General features: G+C 39.5%; 1 protein-coding gene and 1 pseudogene across 3 annotated transcripts in view; one reads left to right on the top strand and one right to left on the bottom strand.

The window, feature by feature from the left end:
* Ankrd42 (ankyrin repeat domain 42) overlaps positions 1 to 20,238 on the bottom strand; it is a 58,131-nt gene that overhangs the window by 24,278 nt on the left and 13,615 nt on the right. For all 3 annotated transcript variants that reach the window (XR_004769137.1, XM_027407654.2, XM_027407652.2), the window contains exons 2-6: positions 16,834 to 17,000; positions 11,976 to 12,083; positions 8,519 to 8,638; positions 7,176 to 7,311; positions 1,105 to 1,305 (exon numbers count right to left, since the gene is read on the bottom strand). Coding sequence is in view for 2 of the 3 variants with exons in the window: in XM_027407654.2 (XP_027263455.1) it covers positions 1,105 to 1,305; positions 7,176 to 7,311; positions 8,519 to 8,638; positions 11,976 to 12,083; positions 16,834 to 17,000 (732 nt within the window). In the remaining variant the exon portion in view is untranslated. The remainder of the gene's footprint in view (positions 1 to 1,104; positions 1,306 to 7,175; positions 7,312 to 8,518; positions 8,639 to 11,975; positions 12,084 to 16,833; positions 17,001 to 20,238) is intronic.
* LOC113834891 lies at positions 15,017 to 15,141 on the top strand (annotated as a pseudogene).

The following is a 20,238-nucleotide window of genomic DNA, read 5'->3' as shown; positions in this document are numbered from 1 at the left end:
GAAAATCCTCCATAAGATCAGGCTGTAGGCAAGCCTGTAGAACATTTTCTTAATTAGTGATTGATGGAGGAAAGTTCAGCCCATTGTAGGTGGTGCCATCCCTAGGCTGCTGGTCCTGGGTTCTATAAGCCTGTAAGCCTACTCCTCCATAGCCTCAGCATTAGCTCCTGACTCCAGGTTCCTACCCTGCTTGAGTTCCTGTGCTGACTTTGGAAATGTAAGCCAAATAAGCCCTTTCCTCCATAAGTTGCTTTTGGTTATGGTGCTTGATCACTGCAATAACAACACTAAGACACCCCCTTGAGAAAAAAGAATGGCATTAGGGAGAAAGCTAAATGCTTCAACTCTGTTGTATGCAACTCTCTTATTCTTAAGTTCAATGTCACTGTCTTAGTGAGTGTTACTATTGCTGTGATAAAACACTACGACCAAAGCAACTTGGGGAGGAAAGGGTTTATTCGGCTTACACTTCCATATCACTATTCATCTTTGAAGGAAGTCAGAACAGAAACTCAAACAGGACAGGAACCTGGCGGCAGGAACTGATGCCATGGAGGGTGCTGCTTACTAACTTGCTCTCTATGGCTTGCTCAGTCTGTGTTCTTATAGAATCCAGGACCAGCAGTCAATGAGCTGGGCCCTCCCACATCAATCACTAAGTAAAAGAAAATACTTTACAGGCTTGCCTACAGTCAGATTTATGTAGGCATTTTCTCAATTTAGGCTCACTCCTCTCTAATGACTCTAGCTTGTGTCCATCTGACATAAAAACTGGCCAGCTACATGATTTGTCTAAAATAAAGAATCTGGATGAATAGGAATAGTAACATATATTTTGATGTAACATTTGAGTTACAAATTCTTAGTCTTGGGGCTACACTTTAGGTTTTTGTTTGGTTTTGGTGTTTTGAGACAGAGTTTCTCTGTAGCTTTGGAGCCTGTCCTGGAACTCACTCTGTAGACCAGGCTGGCCTGGAACTTACAGAGATCCACCTGCCTCTGCCTCCCGAGTGCTGGGATTAAAGGTGTACACTACCATCATCCCGATGGGTTCCATTTTAACTTTATCATTCTCTGCTAAAATATGTGGGATAAATTACTTACTGTCCTGATCATCTGGATTGCTTCCTTCATACTCAGCCTCCTGTATAAACTGTAAAATGTTCTGTTTTAAGAAGCGCTGGGCCAGGTCCAATACATTTTCTCCATTATCATTGAAGGCTTTTAAAGCTTGTGCTCCATTCTTCATTCTATTCAGTAGGAATTTAAAACAATGAAGGTGGCCTTCCATGGCTGCTAAGTGAACTGTAGATAAGATAAAAAGAATGGAGTTAATTCTAAAAATGACAATACAATACTTCAAAAAGCTGGGTGTAGTGGCACCTGGCTAGAATGGGAGAGGCAAAAGGACTATTAATTTCCAGGCCATCTTGGGCTGTATAGTGAGTTCCAGGCCAGCCTGTGAATACATAGAGAGACACTGTCTAAATTTCTTTTTGAAAATAGCTTTAGTCAAGGGTACTTTTGCACACCTTAAGTTCTAGGACAGCCAAAACTGCATAATATAGAGACTCTGTCTCAAAAAGACTCCCCAAAGAAAGAAAGAAAGCTTTAAAGAGCAAAGATAAATATTTTTTATCATTCTGTATTTGTCACCTTCTTATAATTCATTATTCTTTATAATTAATACAAAAACTTGAATTAATACTCTACACTAGCCAGTCATGGAGACACAGAACCACAATCCCAGCATTGGAGAGGTGAAGGCAAGAGTACAAGTTCAAAGCCAGCATGGGCTACATTGTAAGACTCTGTCTCAAAAGGAAGATGTTATATACTAAGCACACATCAGCAAATTCACTGTTTCCACACTAAATCCTTGGCTACATTGCAAGACCCTGTCTCAAAAAGAAAAAGGTTGCATACTAAGCACACATTAGCAAATTCAGTTCCTGCACTAAATCCTTGAAAATAAAACAATACAAGTCATTTCTAAAAGCTATAAATGAACCAAAACCAACAAAAAAGAATGGCATGAACACAAAGAAAATTCAAAGAATCCTAAAAAGTACTGGATCAGATTGAGAAGCAGCCATAACCAAAACTTTTGGAGAAAGAGGAAAAAAAAAAAAAAAAACAATTATGACTTCCGAGACCAAGAAAAAGCGTAATATTTGTGCAAACTGTGACTGAAAGTAAGGTAGTTCAAGTGGCTATGGTATCCCAAAGAGAAGTCCTTCACTCCAAAGGCTAGTTTGCAGGCTCACACCATGCCATCCTGGGTCATCCTGCAGCCCTACCAAAAGGTCCTCATAAAATGATCCTGCCAACCACTTATTCATCACATGCCTTTGCAAATCTCACAGATTTCTAACTTAATATATCAAAACTAAGCTCTTCCCTCACTCTTTCCTGACACTGTCTTCTGCATCTTTTTTAATGATTTATTTATTTTTATTTTATGTGCATTGGTGTTTTGTATGCATGTATGTCTGTGTAAGGGTGTTGGATCCCCTGGAGGTGGAGTCACAGGCTGTTATGAGCTGCCATGTGGGTACTAGAAATTGAACTCTGATCCTCTGGAAGAACAGCCAGTGCTGTTAGCTGCTGAGCCATCTCTCCAGCCCTGTCTTCTGCATCTCAACCAAAAGAAAGCTCTCTTCTTCCTAAGTCATCCAGACTTTATTACCGTAGTCACTCCACACATCTACTACAACAGAAACTCCTAGTGTCTCCCTCAGAATATACAAAAAACCCAATTCCTTCCCACTCTCCTTACCTCTTCCACTTCATACTACCATACATGGTCAAACCTGAACAGTAGTTTAAATTGTTATATTGAACTTGTTTTCCTTTCCCAGGCACTGGAGATTAAACCCGGGGCCTTGAGCATTCCAGGCAAATGCCCAACTTCTTGGGCTACATCTCCCTTTTTCTTCAATTTTATTTTGAGACAACATCTTGCTAAATTACTCAGCCTGGCCTCAGATTTGCAATTCTTATGCCTCAAACTATGGAATAGCTGAGATTACAAGAGTCTGCCACCATATCTGTATTCTCTCTCTCTCTGTTTCTTGCCTCGACATGCCAATACCCTCACTACAGTAGATTACAAATATAATAACCAAAATGATAACCACTCTAAGGCAGTGGTTCTCAACCTTCCCAATGCTGCAACCCTTTAACACAGTCTTTCAGGTTGTGGTGCTCCCCCCTCCAACCATAAAATTATTTTGTAACTGTAATTGTATTACTGTTCTGAATCGTGATGTAAATATTTTCGGAGATAGAAGTTTGCCAAACATCCACAGGTTGAGAGCCAATGCTCTAAGTAAGTTTGCTCAGATCACCCTGTGCTCAAACCCTTTCAGTAGCTCTCTGTCCCTCTGCAACCCCATCTGTCACTCTGGTCTTTGCTTTTGTTCTGGTCACACTGATTCTCTGTTATGCAAACCACCAGAACTCAGGAGGGGAGCAGCACATGGCTCATCACCTCTCCTTCAGTCTCTACCAACTGTTACTGCCTCGTTGAAGGCTTTCCTAACTACAACACTACTTTAAATTTTATCCCTCTAACAGTCTCCACTCCACTTTGCTATATTTACCCAAACATGTATTCCTATATACTGTTGTATGTTTGGGTCATTCATTTTGACTCTATCTTTCACCTCACCACTACATGAAAACAATGACTTTGCACTTTCTGCTGAGCTATCTCTGGCACATAGATACATGGATGGTGCTCAATAAATACATACCAAATTGTTTGAGATGGACTGTCTCTCAGAGCACACATTTATGATATGCTATATGTCTCTCTGAGCATATATCTCTCTTAATTTTCATGCCTAAATCAATATTAAAAGATTTTATTAAACCCAAAATCGGTTTCATAAAAAAAAAGTTTTTGAGAGTATCTCTAGTCCCTTAGGCATTCTTATCCTCTATATATACTATCATAACAAAGATAGATGTTTAATGATACTATTGAACTCTAATCCCAACTTCTGATTTTCTTTTATGATTAGATCTTATTGTGTAAATTAATGTTAATCTTGTCTATGGGGTTAAGGTTATGGCTCCACAAAATTTGTTAAAAACAAAAACAATTGTTGCTAAACCAAACCAAAAAAAAAGATAGATGTTTAAAAAATAAGTTTGATCTTTTTAATGACCAAACAGCAAAAGAGCAATTAAAACAATCAGACATACTCGAAATGAAACCGACTCCTACCTTGTATTACACATAGAAAAGTAAACATAAAAGTAAAATAAAGTTTCTCAAACATAAAGGATGTCTCTGTGACCACAGAACAGGGTGAGTATTTTTTAATCAATTATAAAAAGTACTAACCACAAAGAGAAGATATTAGTAAACTGGGCTAGACTGAAAGTAAACTTCTGTTCATTAAAGGATGTCTCAAAAGAGTAAAGTGTCAGTCCATAGAATGGAAAAGGTATGTGAAATTTATGATGCTGATAAAAGGCTTCCATCTAGACTCTATGAAAAACCCTTATAACTCAGGAAGAAAAAGAAGAACCAGGACATACGAAGGATGTCTGAACTGCTACAGCACAACAGAAAATAACCAATAGCCATTAAACATAGAAAGAAATAAAATAAAATGATGTGCACTGTCAGCAGTCATGACCAAAAACACAAATTAAAACCAGCAAGAAAGCCGGGCAGTGGCGGCCCACGCCTTTAATCCCAACACTGTGAGTTTGAGACCAGCTGGTCTGCAACTGCTAGTTCCAGGACAGTCTCCAAAGCCACAGAGAAACCCTGTCCTCACAAAAACAAGCAAACAAACAAAAAACAGCAAGAGAGCCAACAATCCAACAGAATGACTAAAATTAAAAACTGGTTAATAAGGTGAGCTACTAAAATGTTTTCTTCCAAATTCCCAAATTACCTTATTATTTTTAATCATCATTAAGATAATGGATTTTACTATGACATTGTCATATGGGTATTATTGTAAACTGCTGATATTCACTCCCACTTCCTTTTCTTGTTGCACCAACCCCCCCCAAATAGTCGTCCTTCTGCCTTCTGATTTCATGGCTTTATATATATTTATAATGCCTTAGTTATATTTGTTTAAAAATATATTTATATATTTCTGCATGTTTCAGATTTTAAAAATTATTTGTATGTGTGCATGTCTCTGTATAGGAATGTCCAACTGGAGTTACAGGCAGTTGTGAGCTGCCCAACATGGATGCTATGACCCATGTTGCAGGTCCTCTGCAACAGCAGTAGGAGCTCTTAACTGCTGAGCCATCTCTCCAGCCCCTCTATGTGTTTTATATTGTCTTTACATATTTAACTCTATATACACTTAAACTCTGCATATGAGAGAAATTCCCTATGGAGCCCAGGCTGGCCACGAACTCACTATTCATCCTGTGGTGGTTTCCAATCTTAATCCTCCTTTACCTTTCAAATGCTGGAACTGGAAGCACTGATAGCACCATAACTCGCCGCAAGGGGAACTCTTAAATATTGCTATGGGTATAATTGGTTACACTGACTTTGGAAATGAAATACAATACAAGCCAAGCACTCAGAATACTAATATATTATTTCATCCCAGACAGTTCAAAACTAAAGGGCAGGGCTGAATAATAAGCCAGAAGTTAGGCATTAATTATAGAAGGTCCAAATTAACTAGAAAGGGGATGGGAGAGAAGTCTCTGGGTGCAAGTAATAGATACGAGTTGATATTAGTGGTTACAGAGATGCATTCATTTGTGAAAATTCAATGGCATATCCATAGAATTGGGTGCTTTTTTATATGCACATTATACTTTAAATTTTTATTTGGGGGAGGTGGAATATATCTCAGTAGTAGAGGTTACAGGTTAGGTACTGAACTCAATCCTAAACATCACACACACACACACACACACACACACACACACACACACACACAGAGAGAGAGAGAGAGAGAGAGAGAGAGAAATTTAATTGAACAAAAGAGCAAGTTTAAGAAGGATGAGATCAAAGTAAGATCAAAAATGAATTCATACAAACCAACAAGTCTTCACAAAAAGGATGCTAAAAGTATATATCATAAAGAAATCCCAGCCAGGCGTTGGTGGCACACGCCTTTAATCCCAGTACTTGGGAGGCAGAGGCAGGCGGATCTCTCTCTGTGAGTTCGAGGCCAGCCTGGTCTCCAGTGCGAGTGCCAGGATAGGCTCCAAAGCTACACAGAGAAACTCTGTCTCGAAAACCAAAAAAAAAAAAAAAAAAAAAAAAAGGAAATCCCAGGTAGTAAAGGTCCAAAGACAGAGAAGAAAGAGAGGGAAAAGACGGCATCCAACATACCAAGGCAAATAATCGTGGATCCACGAGATCCAGACATGTTCCAAACAGCAAAGCAATTGGATAATTGGATCAGACTCGCTCATGTTACCTGCCTAGATTTCCCTTTCATAGAAGTGCTTAAGATTCTTTTAAGATATAATTAAAGGATCTTTTTCAAAAATCATGTGGATATGTGGATATGTGTACAGGTAAGTGCAAGTGACCTCATGGAGTCCAGATGAGGGTATCAGGTCCCCTGGAGTTGGAGTTATAGTCAGTTGTGAACCATCTGATGTAGATGCTGGAAATTAAACTAAGATCCCCTGGAAAAGCAGCAAATTACTTTAACTGCTGAGCCATTTCTCCAACCATTTCTCGAGGATCATTTTTACTCCTATTTTCTGAATTTTCAATACCACTTCACAAAGAAGAAAGGGTGTTTAGAATCTATATGTCAACTAGCCAGTTTGTTTCAAGTTAAACCTAAACTGCAATTAACAAACCAGCTCATACATATGTGTGTCCTCTGAACTACCTAAATAGTAAAATAGCTGTCTGTGACCAGGCACCTGTTTAATTTATATAAGGCTCTCAGCTGGATCCCACATGAATACTGAGAAAGGAGGGGAGGGAGGGGCAAAAGAGAAGGAAGAGCCAGTTTTTCTACTGCTGGGATAACTCGAGAAAAGAAATCATGATGGGTATGTAGCACAGACATGTAAATAGTTCATATCAGCTGATCTATTTAAGCTTAATGAAGAAATTACAGAATGGTGGGGGAGTTTAAAATTCTTAAATATGATCAAGAATTTAAATATTTTATCAATGAAAAACTAAAATGTTTGCTTTAGTTCAATACCGGGAAGGTTTCCATTGTTGTCCACATCTTCTATGCCACACCCCCATTTGACAAGAAGCTGCAAACAGCCCAGGCGCCCATGAAAAGATGCATAATGCACCGGTCTCCACTCTCTCCTGTCAGTCACACTGGGATCCTAGAGGTAAAATTCACAAAAGCTCAGTTTCTTGCTATTTTATATGGAAAGCAATAAATCTAGAAGCTTGGTCTGACAATTGAAAATTAGAAGCTATTCTTAAAATTATACAGCAAACATTTAAAAAGATAAAAAATTGACTGCAGCACTAAACTGAACATATAAGCAAAGAAGTTTTCAGTGAACTGTAATAAAACAGCCTTTTAAAAAGAAAACTACCAGTCCACATGAAACAACGTTTTCAAAGAAACTAAGTAATTGTTTCACAGTCCTAATTTATAAAATAAAAAGGATAGGGATGGGTTTAGATGATGTCTTATCATTGAGAACATAAAGAATTAATCAAAAGAAAAAATGTTTAATGTTTTTACTCCTAGAAAACAATCTCACTATGTCCTCTATATTGGCAGTGTGTTTCCTCCCCACCTCTCTCTCTGTGGGGAGGTTGAAACAAGGTCTCACACTGTAGCCCAGGCTGCCCTCAGGCTTGCAATCCTTTTGTCTCAACCTACCAAATGCAGAGATTACAGGTACAAGCCATCACGCTCAGTAAAAACTCTGTTCTTTAAAAAGTTATACAACTACTGAGTGCTATCAAAAATAAATATTAGGAAACTAGGGAGGTGGCTCAGCAGTTAAACATAGAGAGGACCTGTGTGAGCCGGCTCACATTAGCCTGTAACTATTCCAGTGAGAATCTGGGGCCTTTGGCCTCTGCAGGCACCTATACTCATATGCACATATCTGCATGCACATATACATAGTTTTAAAATATTTTTATAAAATAACAGATAAACATTAGAATAAATAAATTCAAACCTGAAGAAATAAATCACTTCCTAAACTGGTGTATGAAATAAAGAAGTTTTTAAAGCATTTTGTAGATACATGCAAATTCTTAAAGACATAATATCTGGTGAAGATTTGTTTAAAAAGTTTCAGAGTCTTCCCAGTTAAGCTCTGAACCAGCAGCCAAATACATAACCTCTGAAATATTTTGTATTACTGTTCATTTGGGGGAGAGATGGGAGATTTGTCTTAATTACAGAATCCATGTTTAAAGATAGAAAAGCTAAAGGAAAAAAAATTACTTCCCCCAAGACATAGGAAGGATTTTAAAAGTCAGGACCAGATAACCAGACTACCAAATACCAGTCTACCTACATGATCACATACTACCACTAACTAATTAAGAGGAACCCCTCACCACTCCACTTCGCAGCATTATTTGTAAAGTAAAAGAGTGTCCATGAGTGGCAGCGAGATGTATAGGAGTGCATCCACGATCATCTTGAGCTGCCAGGTTGGCTCCATTGATTATAAGAGCCTAGAAACAGAAATGGGAATAGGTGTGCATGAGTACAGATGTTAAACTATGAATTCTGATAGAGTAAAGGTAAGCAATTCATGTATCTATAACAAAACTACATATGATCTACAGGCAAAATATGATACATTCCTTAGGTAACCCTAAAAAGGGGTTGAGGTCTTCTTGTTAAAGTTAATCGCCTGAAGGACCTTAATTGGCTAACTTAAGTTCCTGGTCAATCTTCTAAGATGGTTTCATCCAAATGTGAAACTGAGCCAATTTCCATATAGGTCACTGACTACATGGTTTCTTCCTGTGTAATAGACAAAGAATTAATTTCAAAAATCTATCGGTACCAATGAAAACCCAGTGATACGGATATCAACAAACAGCTTTTAAAGTTCCATGATAGCCAGGGCTATATAGAGAGACCCTGTCTCAAAAAAAAAAAAAAAAAAAAAAAAAAAGAAAAAGAAAGAAAAGAAAGAAACAAAGAAAAGAAAGGAAGGGAGGAAGGAGGGAGGAGGGAGGGAGGGGGAGGGGGGGAGGGAGGGAGGGAAGAATTAACGTAAAATGGATCAGACACAGAAAATACAAAACTATAATACCCCTAGAGGAAAAATCTAGATGACTGGGGACTGGACTACAGTTCTTTAGATACAATACCAAATGTATAATTCATGAAAGAAAGAACTGATAAGACTAGGCTTCATTGAAATTAAACACCATGATACTAAAGACACTGGAAAGAGAATAAATAAGACAGTTCAGAGAATATATTCAATAAAGGACTATTATTCAAAACACAAAACAAATTCTTAAACAATAAGAAAAAATTCTATTTTAACATCGACCAGAGCTGTAGATGTAGCTCAGTGGTAAATTTCTTAACTATAGCAGACTCTGAGATCAGTCTCCTATACTACCAATGAATGTTAAGATCAGACACTGACCAAAGATGATAACCATATGAAAAGCTTCTCCACATCAAAGGCCACCAGAGAAGTGCAAATTTAAACAACAATAAAATGTCATTATCGCCAGGCGTTGGTGGCACACGCCTTTAATCCCAGCACTTGGGAGGCAGAGGCAGGAGGATCTCTGTGAGTTCGAGACCAGCCTGGTCTACAAGAGCTAGTTCCAGGACAGCCTCCAAAGCCACTGAGAAACCCTGTCTCGAAAAAAAAAAAAAAAAAAAAAGTCATTATCTACTTATTAGAATGGCCAAAGTCCACAACACTGACGGCACAAAAGCTAGCAAGGATGAGGAGTCATAGGCTGAATATTTTGGAAGACGGTAGGGCAGTGTCTCTTACAAAGCTAAGCATAATTTCACCATAATCCAACAATCATACACTCCTTGGTATTTAGGTAAATACCTAATAAAAAACTGAAAACTTACAAAAATCTAAAAGTGAATATTTATAAGCTTTACTCATATTGCCAGGATTGGAAACAATGAAAATACCCTTGAGTGGGTGAACACTAACAAATATTCAGACAATGAAATACTGAGCACTAAAAGAAATTAATGATCCCAAATCAACTGACTGGGACTCATGGGAGCTCGAAGAGATCAAGGAGCCTTAAGGGTCTGACCTATGTCCTCTGCATATAGATTATGGCTGAATAGCTCAGTGTTCTTGTAGGGTTCCTAACAGTGGGAGCAGGGGCTATCTCTGACTCCTTTGCCTGCTTGTGGAACCCTATTCCTCCTGCTGGGTTGCCTTGATGTGATGGCATGTGCCTGCTCTTACTGTAGCTTATTATGCCATGTTTGGTTGATGTCTCTGGGAGGCCAGCTCTTGTCTGAGGGGAGATGGAGGGTGGATCTGGGGAAGGAGAGGGAAATGGGGGAATGCAGTCAGGATGTAATATATAAGAGAAGAATGAAAAATAATTAGTAATCATCAGGTATATTGGTGCCATAACCCTAGAACTTAGAAGGATGAGGCAGGAGGCTCACAAGTTCAAGCCCAGCATACCTTACACATCAAGACATCATCACTAAAATAAGCAAATAAGCCAAGAACTGTGTAGTTATAAATCTGTTTGAATGCAGTCTGTACAATACCAAGAGTGAACCCCAGTGTAAACTATGGGTATCAGGTGATTATGCTGTGCCACTGAAGAGTCACTGGCTGGGAAATCAATCTAACAATTTGAAATCTGTGTACCTTCTGCTCAACTTTGCTGAACCTACAACAGCTCCAAAAATTAAAATCTAGGGGGCTGGAAAGAAGGCTCAGCAGTTAAGAGCACTGACTACTCTTCCAGAGGACCTGGATTCAAGTCTCAGCACCCCCATGGTAGTTCATAACTGCCTCTAACTCCAGTTCCAGGGGACCCGACACTGATAGCAAAACACCAATGTGCATAAAATAATAATAATAATAATATTTTTTTAAATTAAAATCTATTTTTACAAATGAACTTTTAGTACCTTTTTCTTTTTTGGCACTGAGGATTGGACCCAGAGCCTTGACCATGCTACCCCTGCATGGTGTCATGTGGCTACACCCCCAACTCCCTTCTAGTCAGTATTTCTTAATTATTTCTTTCTCACTCAGCATTTCCTTTTTTAGTCAGTCTTTATTTACCAGTACCTTAACAAAGCATTACTCAGTCATAATTCCTACCAAGGGTTTTAAAAAGAATAATCTTCATGACCTTGCCTAATCTAACAAGCCAATAACAGTCAAAAATGACATACTGAGTACTTACTGTGCTTTAAGGATCATAATAACAACAATAATAAATCTTATCAACCTAGGGAATCAGGACATTCTTAGGGATAGATAATCAACTACACAAAAAAGACTTTGATGAGGAACAAGCATGCAGCATAGAACCAAAAATACGTCCCATAAAAACTCTAAGAAGGAAGAGACCAGTGTGGGACAGAGAAGGGAATCAAGGTGCAAGGAATGGCTTAAGCACTTTAATGCTTGTTGGAAGAAACTCATCAGGTAAAGCTCCACTTGACCCAATTTCCCCAAAAGTCACTATTGTATTTTCTCTTTCCTCTTATTGCCTACCTGCTCAAGCTAACACCCATCACTTTAAGAGCTAAGATTTGAACAGACTTACATTGGCACAATACAATCATCTGCACCATACAACGAAGACACTCTGGGCATGACTGTGACATCACTGAAGATAACCCAGCTCCTTCAGAGACTAAAGAATCTCCAGCCACATATCATTTATGTGGCTAGCTTGTATCAGTCATTCCTTCTTAACAGCATGTGTTGGATCAAATAGAATAGAATAATGGCAGAATTCCAACAGAGCTATGGTAAAGTAGCTGAACTCACTGAATTGAAAAGAAAAAAACAGTAACCATAAGCATTACCTGCATACAGGCATCTTGACCCCGGATTGCAGCTATGTGAGCCGCTGTCCATCCTCTTGTAGTTCCCTGTGTGGTATCAGCGCCATGCCAGAGTAGCCAGTGAAGACACTAAGAGAATAATAACATTAATGGGTGGCATATTAGACATATTTTGTATTTTTATAACTTTTAAATTTAGTCTGTTATCATGAGATTCCTACTGTAACATGAAAAAAAATAGATGAGTTAAGAAAAGCAAAGGCACAAACACAGTGGCATAGCAACAAACATTTGGCTTCACTCTCAGGTAAGAAAAAGAAATAGAGACTATAGCAAACTGGAAGCCATATTCCTTGTCTATCAGGTACACTTGATACTAAATTAAAGGCATTTCTTGCTGTGAGTGAAATAAATGCTAGTTCAATATACCACTTGGCTAATATTGTACATGCCAAACAAAACTAATCCATGAGCAAGTTTCCTCAAGAGCTGCCAATTTGTAATTACTATTATCTTTTTTTGTTTTCCACAGCTAGAAAGATGTAGCTTCTCGCTGTAATTTTAATTTGCATTTCTCTAATGGCTAATTATGTTGAACCTCTCAACTGCCATCCATCCACACATTCTCTCTGAGAAAATGTCTACTAACATTTGCCCATTTACACATTTATTTCCTTACTGTTCAGTTCTAAGTATTCCTTATTTAAGCAAGATGTAATTTTTAGTCAAGTATATGATTTGCAAAGGTTCTGTCCTGTTTATATATAAGTCTTTCAATGTTTATATTTAGCTATGATCTATTTTGGATAAACTCTGATTTTTTTTGTTGTTTGGTTTTTTTTTTTGTTTGTGTTTTTTGTTTTATTTTGTTTTTTTGAGACAGAGTTTCTTTATGTGTAGTCCTGGCTGTCCTGGAACTCACTTTGTAGACCAGGCTGGCCTCTAACTCACAGAGCTCGGCCTAACTCTGACTCCAGAGTGCTGGGATTAAAGGTGTGGGACACCACTGCCCGGCTTATTTTGGATAAATTCTATATGCAGCCTACTATGGGCCAAGATTCACAATCATTTCACATGAATCTCCAATTAGGACAACTAAGAAAAATATTATTTGGGGCTGGAGAGATGGCTCAGTGGTTAAGAGTACTAGTTGCTCTTGCAGAAAACTTAAGTTCAGTTCCCAACACCCACCTTATGGTTCATAGCCATCCACAGTTCCAATTCTAAGGAATCTAATGCTCTCTTCTGATGTCTTCGGGCACCAGATACACACATGGTACACAGATATACATGCAGAAAAAAATACCCACTTAAAATAAATCTAAAACATAATTAGAAAGAAGAAAAAACAGACTAAAAATGTTATTTGTTCTCCATTAAATTACATTTGCACCTTTGTCCAAAAAAAAAAAAAAAAAAGCAATTAATGAGTTGACCAGATGGTTCAGCAGTTAAGAGCACTGTCTGCTCTTCCAGAGGACATGGTATTAGGATCCCAGCACCCACATGGTAGCTTACAACTATCTGAAACTCCAGTCCCAGAAGATCTGACACCCTCTTCTGGCCTCTGAAGGCACTATGCACATACATGATGCATAGACATACATGCAAGCAAAATTCCCATACATGTAAAATATTTTTAAATATTTTTTTAATTTAAAAGTAGGTACATAGCATGTACTTAAGGTCCTAACTAATCAAAAGCTTGGGGTAAAAGGATTTCTTAAGCTCGGTAGTTTGAGGGTATAGTGAACAGACATACTGAAGTCAACCATGTTTTAAAAAAAAAAAAAAAAAAGTTGAAAAATTAACAGTGCTTCAGAAATCATTGAAGGGACAGTGTGCAGGACTTTCACAGAATCAATGACAAATTAACAATGTTGTCAAAATTGACCTTTTGAAGTCTGGAAAACGACAAAAGGCATATAACAAAATGTACAGCATATATATTTAAGAAAATCTACTGAATCTTAGGCTGGGGATGTAGCTCAGTTGGCAGAGTTGCCTAGCATACTGACCCCTATAATCCCAGCACTTAGCAGGGGGTGGCAGAAAGATTGCAGGTTCAAGGACTTCTACTACACAGGTCAGCCTAGGCTATAAAACAACTTATCTAAAAAACAAAAAAAGTAAAATAAACTGTCTAAAGGAGTTGCAGGTAAGATGGCTCAGCAGGTACGAACAGTGGCTATTCCATTCAGAGGACCTGAGTTCAGTTCTCAGTATCCCTGCCGGGTGGCTCATGACTGCCTAGAACTCCAGCTCCCTGAGATCTGACATCCTCTGCTGGTCTCCTTAGGTACATGCACACACGTGTACATTATCACACACATGCATACATACACATAAATAAAAACATATTTTGAAGGAAATAAAGAAAATCTCAGTAAAGGGCTTCTGTTTTTAGCCAGGGGCTATAGCTTTCCCCATCCCTAGCTTCATAGTACAGATCTACTTGGTTATATAGCTCCATTTTCCTACCAGAGGGACACTTTATTTGGAGGTGAACTTTAGGTTCAGGCATATTATACAGAAAAATTCCAACCTCAATGACCAACAAGTTGGGAAAGCCAATGATGGGGGAGGTCCCTCTGTGTATATGATAGGTGGGACTAGAAGTCAAGAGGGATTCTGGGAAAGGTAGGAAAAAGCTCAGAGTCACCAGGTGAGCCCAGGAAGACAGGATGCTTCCGCTGGCATCCAATAAGTCTTAGATTTATGATAATTAAGACTGAGCTAGCAGATGAGAAATCCTAGTCATTGGCCAAGCAGCATTTGTACCTAATAAAAGTTTCTATGTGTTACTTGGGACCTTAACGTGGTGGCGGGCAGAACTTGGGCGGCCTGGCAGAAAGACTTATTGTTACAAGCCAACATCAGAAAAAGACTGAAATAACAACTTCAATCCTTAAATCCCAGCACTCAGGAAGCAGAGGCAGGTAAATATCTATGAGTCTGAGGCTAGCTTGGTCTACATAAGAAATTCTAGGCAAGCCAGGGCTACACAGCAAGACCCTGTCTAAGACATAAGCAAATTAAATATTTTAAAAAAACTTTAAAGATGCTTTGCACAGTGGCAGTATCATAGCCAATGAGGTTTATCCGAGACAAGATTACTTTTCCCAATACCCTGCTATGACGACTTGAAATAGTCCCCATTGGCAATTTTTGACAGTCTCTACGGAGACTGAAAAAATGATTAAATGAAAGTAATTGATGAGGCTGAATGGGTATTGAAGGGACACTAGCCAGCCCAAGCATAGCAAACACTACTCTGGCAGGCCTTGCCCTTCTCCCCCATTCCCTCTGCCTTGCTAAAAATTGTTAGATTACATTCCTAAAGCTAGTCACCAAGGTCTATTCCCTTAGTTAACTGACCACTTCCTCCTCCTGAGGCTGACTACCAAGATCCAGCTATCAAAGTATTAAAATCCAGAAATCAAAAGACCCCTTTGGCAGCCGGGCGGTGGTGGCACACGCCTTTAATCCCAGCACTCGGGAGGCAGAGGCAGGTGGATCTCTGTGAATTCGAGCCAGCCTGGTTAACAAGAGCTAGTTCCAGGACAGCCTCCAAAGCCACAGAGAAACCCTGTCTCGGGGGGGGGGGGGGGGGAGACCCCTTTGGCTGTCCTAACATGCCCAATCAAAATTAAACACCTCATCCTAACATCCTAACACACGGTTCCCCCTTTACCTTTATAAACAGTCATATGTCTATGAGCCACATCTGTCTCCTCTATTCAGAGGCAGGACTTTGTCCCTAGGGACAAATATCCCTCTCTGCTCTCCCTTGTTCCCTTCCCCTTGTCCCTCATCTTCTATCTCTTGTCTTTGTCTCTTATTCCCTGCCCTCTGTCCCTCTGGGGCAAATAAACATTTGTGCTGAGATCTTGGTCTTGGGGTATCTTGAGCCGATAATAGTCCCTTCAGGTACCAAGAAAGAGACTAATAACGCAGTGTATCTTATTTGAATATGGCAGAATAAAATCTTTTTTTTTTTTTGCTTCTTTCTAAAATCAGTCAAAAAAACAGGAAGGAAGGAAGGAAGGAAGGAGGGAGGGAGGGAGGGAGGAAGGGAGGAGGGAGGGAGGAGGGAGGAGAATAAGGAAGGGTGGGTGGGTGGTGGAAGGCAAGAAGCAAGCCAAGAAAGCCTAGGCATTTGTAAGTAATAATAAGACTCTGTGTGTGATTTATTTGGGAACTGGGTGGTGGGGCCCCCAAAAGCCAAAATAGTAATAGAGTAAAAGAGCAAAAAAAAAAAAATGCACAACACTTTGGGACTTTAAAGTTTATGCAGAACATGAGCATAGGTTTACTGTCATGCTTTACAAGTTAGCCTCTCTGGTTGTCTTTGGAACCTAGTCACCATATTGTAAAGAAGCACAAACTAACCCCATGGAGATAAGTCTGCAAAACATCTACTTGGAAATAAAGTACTAAGCTTCTAGCCAGCATTAACCATTAGACAGCTGAGTGAATGAAGTGACTAATGAGGAGACTATCACAGCCTCAGCACACTAGTTCAGTACTTGAGATTGAACATAGGGTCTCAGGTACACAGGGCAGGTACTCTACCATTGAGCTATATCCCCAGCTGTACTCTTCAAGTCTTCTAACTAAAACCCCAGTCATTGTGGAGCAAAGACAAGCTGTCACTACAATTCAACTTCTTAGTTCACTCATGAGCATTAAAAATCGTTACTTTACAACACTACATTTTGGGATAATTTGTTAGGAAGCCTTACTAAAGAGCACTCAGATAACAGATTGAACTGAAAAGATTATTTTTGAGTGTCAAACATGAAGTCTTATCCCTGTACTAAATTTATTAAACTATCATTGTCAATTCATTTTAGCTTAACAGTAGTTATAGACTTACCTCCAAACTTCCAGAATGTGCTGCCCAATGTAAAGGGGTAAACTGATGGAGAACATCAACTTCATTAAGACTGACTCCACGTTCCACTATTTCTGAAAGCTGCTTGACATCTCCAGCCCGTACTGCATCATGTATGCTACCAAAATGCACCTTCTTCCTGGAACCTACTGAAAAATAAAATTTCTTCAAATATATTACAGAACAGTGAAAAAATTACAGCAATGAACCAAGAGAAAGCACATCACTTTAGCTTTCTGAATAATTTACTACAAAATTTAGACTACTCTAAAACAAACAAACCACACAAACAGCCATGATCACAGAAAAAAGTTTATGGGTATATGGTTTTGAAATAGATAAAACAGTTTTGTAACTAGGGAAAGATAATAGCTAATATAAACATACAACCTTGAAACATAAGAAATCCAAGTTGCTCTGGTATACATCTAAAGAATAAGACCTATATGAAACATTCACTAAGCACTATTAATATGAACTAAAATTTGAAACCAACTAAGTATATCTTAATCAGACTTTAGGTTCTAGTTCTGAGATACATACAGCATGACCCTGACCCACCATCCTTCCAACAAAGGAATTTAATATATGAAAAATTAAACACAGCCATGGCAGTGAATGCCTTTAATCCCAACACTTGGGAGGCAGAGGCAGACAGATCTCTATAAGTTTGAGGCCAGCTTGGTCTATATAGTGAGTTCCAAATCAGCCAAGGCTACATAGTAAGACCCTGTCTCGAAGGAAGGAAGGAAGGAAGGAAGGAAGGAAGGAAGGAAGGAAGGAAGGAAGGGAGGGAGGGGAGGGAGGAGGGGAGGGAGGGGAGGAGGGAGGGAGGGAGGGAGGGAGGGAGAGGAGGGAGGGAGGGAGGGAGGGAGGGGAGAGGGAAGGAGGGAGGAAGGAGGGAGGAGAGGGAAGGAGGGAGGAGAGGGGGGGAGGAGGAGGGAGGGGAGGGAGGGAAGGAGGGAAGGAGGGAAGGAGGGAGGGAGGGGAATTACCTTTCTTGGTCCTAACAGACCAACTCAAGTCTCAGGAAAAACTGGCATCCTAAATCTAGAGAAACATGCATATTCAGAGAAATATAATTGAGCTCAGCTTACAGACACTGCTGGAAATCATAAACTACTAGAAACACTTGAATAATTCTGATGACTTGCCCAGGCTCAGTATCATAGTTAGGGTTCCTATTACTGCGATGAAATACCATAAGCAAAAACAACTTGGGAGGAAAGTATTTATTTCAGTTTACATGTCCCAATCACAATCCACCAGGAAGGGAAGTCCCTCTTAGACAAAAAGAAGTCAACCTGCAAAGAATTGGACCTGAACAGGGACACATCAGAACCAAAGATGAGTTAGAGAAGAGTGAGTGTATGATTCTGGCTATGGGTACCAAGGAATGCAACTAAGGTTGGCAAACCTGGATGGATGAGCACATGTGGAGGAAATTCTATAGAGTTGTCCTTTCCTGTATGTGTATGTTAGTGTGCCTTTGTGCTATGACAGCAGTTACATGGTTCTTGCAATAGGTAGTGAGACATGCAGTTATGGCTGAGCCATCAGGACTAAGTGTGTCTGTGAGAGAAACCCTAGGATTGCAGTGTTTTTCTATGCAGTATGGGGCAGCAAACCTGCTTGATGAGGGACATGGAATTGCTCTAAAAGCAGTTAAAGGTTTAGAGGAAATTTTGCAGTCTCTGAGATTAGCACACAAGCACAAGGGTCAAGATTTCAGCAAATGCAGAGGTCATAAGGGAGCAGAAAGGTTGAGTCAGGTGAAGAATAGAAGAAAGGATATGTGACAGGTAGGGTTTTAGTTGGAGGGGGGTGGTATGGGAGGACGGGAAGAAGGAAGAAGGGAACTGGGATTGTCATGTAAATCAACCTATTTTCTAATTCAAATAAAAAATGATTAAAAAAAAAAAAGGTTGCCAGCAAGCAGGAGTGGAGATTGCCTGGCCTCTGCCAGGTGGTTACCAAGCAGGAACTTGTTTCTGTAAAGGAGTGATTGCAACAAGAAAAGGGGATGCAGCTAGCATCTTCCATGTTAGTCTCTATTTGGCAAGTAAAATAAAGAAACAAGAGGATGCAATAGAAGTGTTGACTTGCCACTTAAGGTTCTGGAACCGAAAGGGAGAGAGTACAGTTACATCTATGCTCAAAAGCCCTTCTTGGGCTCCATGAACTTGGAGCCCACCGGAAGATTCCAAAAGTGAGGAAAAGATGGTAAAAGCAATAAAAGATACCCCTCATATCCAATCTCTAATAAAGAGAAAATCTATAGTCCAGCATGAAGATAGAGGCATTAACAATCGTCTAGTGCAAGAGACTATGGTAATCAGGGAATATTCAGCACCTGAGCTGCTGGAATTGGGAATACTCTTTAAAAAACAATGAAAGAGCCTGTCACAGCCTGAATTGTAAGGCTGTGGGACATGGGAGTAAACTGGATCAGTCTGACTGCTGTGGGGGCAGAAAAACTGGGGACTATAACTCTCCTATAATTTTTATAAGGCAAAAGCTGTGTAACCTGAGACTGTATGAGGGAAATCAACCTTTAATGGACTGGCTTATCAGAGCCATTGGGAACATTTAGTTATCTCTATCTAAAGTCCCCATAAATGCCCAGGAATAAAAATAAAGAAATAAAAATTGAAAAAAAAAAAACAGCAGAGGGACAGGCACTATTGAGGAAACTAGGAATGAGACAAGACAGAACTATGGACCAGACAGAACTATGTTTATTTAATGCAATTTAGTAGCTTAGCTGAGCCCCATGGTGGGACAGAATCTTTATGAAGGAGAGGCTTTGGCACCTGGTGATCTAGACCATCATATGGGAAGAGCAGAGGAGAGTAAACAGGCAAGGTCCTATCTGAATCACCCAAAGACAAATGTGCCAAACCAGAGTTCGTAGGGAAAATACTGATAGCAAGTCAACTTTCTGTATTTGTGAGTCTTTGAAAGGCCTTAATGCAGTGGTTCTCAACCTATGGGTCACAACCCCTTTGAAGGTCTAAAGGGTCTAAAGCCCCTTTCCAAGGGATGGCCTAAGACCATCAGAAAACACAGATATTTACATTACATTTTACAATAGTAGCAAAATTACACTTATGAAGTAGAAACAAAAATAATTTTTTGGTTGGGGGTCACCACATCATAATAAACTATATTAAAGAGGCACAGAATTATGAAGGCTGAAAACCACTGCCTTAAATCCTGACTAGCAGTTCACCAAAGGGGGAAAAAAAGACATGGAGGTACAGATGATCCCCACAGCACCTTTTATGAAAAAGAAGGTATCCCAGAGTGGGAGCCACCCACACCACTCCTCTGATGGAGAGGCCAAGATCACCTACAAGTGAGGGCCATATGTAGAGTTATGAATCT

The sequence above is a fragment of the Cricetulus griseus genome, chromosome 3 (genome assembly GCF_003668045.3).
Source record: "Cricetulus griseus strain 17A/GY chromosome 3, alternate assembly CriGri-PICRH-1.0, whole genome shotgun sequence".
Taxonomy (NCBI): domain Eukaryota; kingdom Metazoa; phylum Chordata; class Mammalia; order Rodentia; family Cricetidae; genus Cricetulus; species Cricetulus griseus.
The sequence above is the reverse complement of the archived record's forward strand: the minus strand, read 5'-3'. Positions and strand labels throughout refer to the sequence as shown.